At 47.7% G+C, this 2,500-nt stretch overlaps 1 protein-coding gene across 1 annotated transcript in view; it reads right to left on the bottom strand.

Annotated features, from left to right (window-relative positions):
• The window catches only part of LOC118383952 (collagen alpha-1(XI) chain-like), a 164,846-nt gene that overhangs the window by 128,276 nt on the left and 34,070 nt on the right, over positions 1 to 2,500 (bottom strand). Inside the window, 2 exon segments of the mRNA XM_052526138.1 lie at positions 990 to 1,064; positions 1,299 to 1,361. Of these exon segments, the coding sequence (XP_052382098.1) occupies positions 990 to 1,064; positions 1,299 to 1,361 (138 nt within the window).

Genomic DNA, 2,500 nt, shown 5'->3' with positions numbered 1-2,500 from the left:
GCAGACTTTTACATGGGTGGCAGGTAGCCTAGTGGTTAGAGTGTAGGGGCGGCAGGTTGCCTAGTGGTTAGAGTGTAGGGGTGGCAGGTAGCCTTGTGGTTAGAGTGTAGGGTGGCAGGTAGCCTAGTGGTTAGAGTGTAGGGTGGCAGGTTGCCTAGTGGTTAGAGTGTAGGGGGGCAGGTAGCCTAGTGGTTAGAGTGTAGGGGCGGCAGGTAACCTCATGGTTAGAGTGTAGGGGCGGGAGGTAGCCTAGTGGTTAGAGTGTAGGGGCGGCAGGTAGCCTAGTGGTTAGAGTGTAGGGGCGGCAGGTAGCCTAGTGGTTAGAGTGTAGGGGTGGCAGGTAGCCTAGTTGTTAGAGTGTGGGGGCGGCAGGTAGCCTAGTTGTTAGAGTGTAGGGGCGGCAGGTAGCCTAGTGGTTAGAGTGTATGGGGGCAAGTAGCCTAGTGGTTAGAGTGTAGGGGGGCAGGTAGCCTAGTGGTTAGAGTGTAGGGGGGCAGGTAGCCTAGTGGTTAGAGTGTAGGGGGGCAGGTAGCCTAGTGGTTAGCGTGTAGGGGCGGCAGGTAGCCTAGTGGTTAGAGTGTAGGGGTAGCAGGTAGCCTAGTGGTTAGAGCGTTGGACCAGTAACCGAAAGGTTGCTGGATCGAATCCCTGAGCTGACAACGTAAAAATCAGTCGTTCTGCCCCTGAACAGGCAGTTAACCCACTGTTCCTAGGCCGTCATTGTAAATAAGAATTTGTTCTTAACTGACTTGCCTGGTTAAATAAAGGATAAAAATATATAAATATTGGTCACAGTAGTCCCCCCCCCTAGTGGCAGACAGAGGTTACTGTCCCGACTCCTGGAGGGCCAGAGAGCTGCTGGGCCTCAGTCTTATTTAGAAACCAGGTGTGTATTCAACAAGGGTGGTGTTTGTGGCGAACACGTTAGTAACAATTTCAGTTGAAAGATTTGAATAAACATTCCAAAACGTTACGGTGTGTGTTCTTACCTGAACAACGAGGATGTTCCCTGGAGGACCTGGTATCCCATCAGCCCCGTTGAGACCCGGCCGGCCTGGAGGACCCTGAGGAAGGGGGACGGAGATAATTATGATGATAAAGAACGACATTTACTTCCTGAATTGGGAGTCCCAGGCAGAGAGACAGACAGACTGATACAATGTATGGTGTGCTCTATGTATTAATCTGAGAGTGTGTGTTTTGAGAGATAGATGGTGAAAATGCATGAGAGAGACAGAATGTGTGTGTGTTAATATGTGTTCGAGACAGAGAGAGAGTGTATGTAGTTTGTAACTCACCAGTTCTCCTAGGTCTCCTTGAGGTCCGACCAGTCCTGTGGGCCCCTGGGGTCCTTGTTCTCCCTGGAGAGAGGACACAGTACAGTATACAGTACAGTGTAGTGTTTCTCAATCCTGGTCCCGGGGACCCAAAAAGGTGCATATTTGAGTTTTTGCCCCGTCACTATACAGCTGATTCCACTAGTCAACACATCATCAAACATTTGGTTAGTGGAATCAGGTTATTGGCAAAAACATTCATGTCCACCCCTTTACATCCCCAGGATCAGGATTAAGAAACACTGAAACTGGACCAATGAAACACAACAGGTGTAGTGGAGAGAGAAACTGAACCAATGAAACACAACAGGTGTAGTGGAGAGAGAAACTGAACCAATGAAACACAACAGGTGGAGTGGAGAGAGAAACTGAACCAATAAAACAACAGGTGTAGTGGAGAGAGAAACTGAACCAATGAAACAACAGGTGTAGTGGAGAGAGAAACTGAACCAATGAAACAACAGGTGGAGTGGAGAGAGAAACTGAACCAATGAAACAACAGGTGGAGTGGAGAGAGAAACTGAACCAATGAAACACAACAGGTGTAGTGGAGAGAGAAACTGAACCAATGAAACACAACAGGTGGAGTGGAGAGAGAAACTGAACCAATGAAACACAACAGGTGTAGTGGAGAGAGAAACTGAACCAATGAAACACAACAGGTGTAGTGGAGAGAGAAACTGAACCAATGAAACACAACAGGTGGAGTGGAGAGAGAAACTGAACCAATGAAACACAACTGGTGTAGTGGAGAGAGAAACTGAACCAATGAAACACAACAGGTGGAGTGGAGAGAGAAACTGAACCAATGAAACACAACAGGTGGAGTGGAGAGAGAAACTGAACCAATGAAACACAACAGGTGGAGTGGAGAGAGAAACTGAACCAATAAAACAACAGGTGGAGTGGAGAGAGAAACTGAACCAATGAAACAACAGGTGTAGTGGAGAGAGAAACTGAACCAATGAAACAACAGGTGGAGTGGAGAGAGAAACTGAACCAATGAAACACAACAGGTGGAGTGGAGAGAGAAACTGAACCAATGAAACAACAGGTGTAGTGGAGAGAGAAACTGAACCAATGAAACAACAGGTGGAGTGGAGAGAGAAACTGAACCAATGAAACACAACAGGTGTAGTGGAGAGAGAAACTGAACCAATGAA

The sequence above is a fragment of the Oncorhynchus keta genome, chromosome 10, assembly GCF_023373465.1.
Source record: "Oncorhynchus keta strain PuntledgeMale-10-30-2019 chromosome 10, Oket_V2, whole genome shotgun sequence".
NCBI classification, from domain to species: Eukaryota; Metazoa; Chordata; class Actinopteri; order Salmoniformes; family Salmonidae; genus Oncorhynchus; species Oncorhynchus keta.
This window is presented reverse-complemented; position numbering and strand designations above follow the sequence as displayed.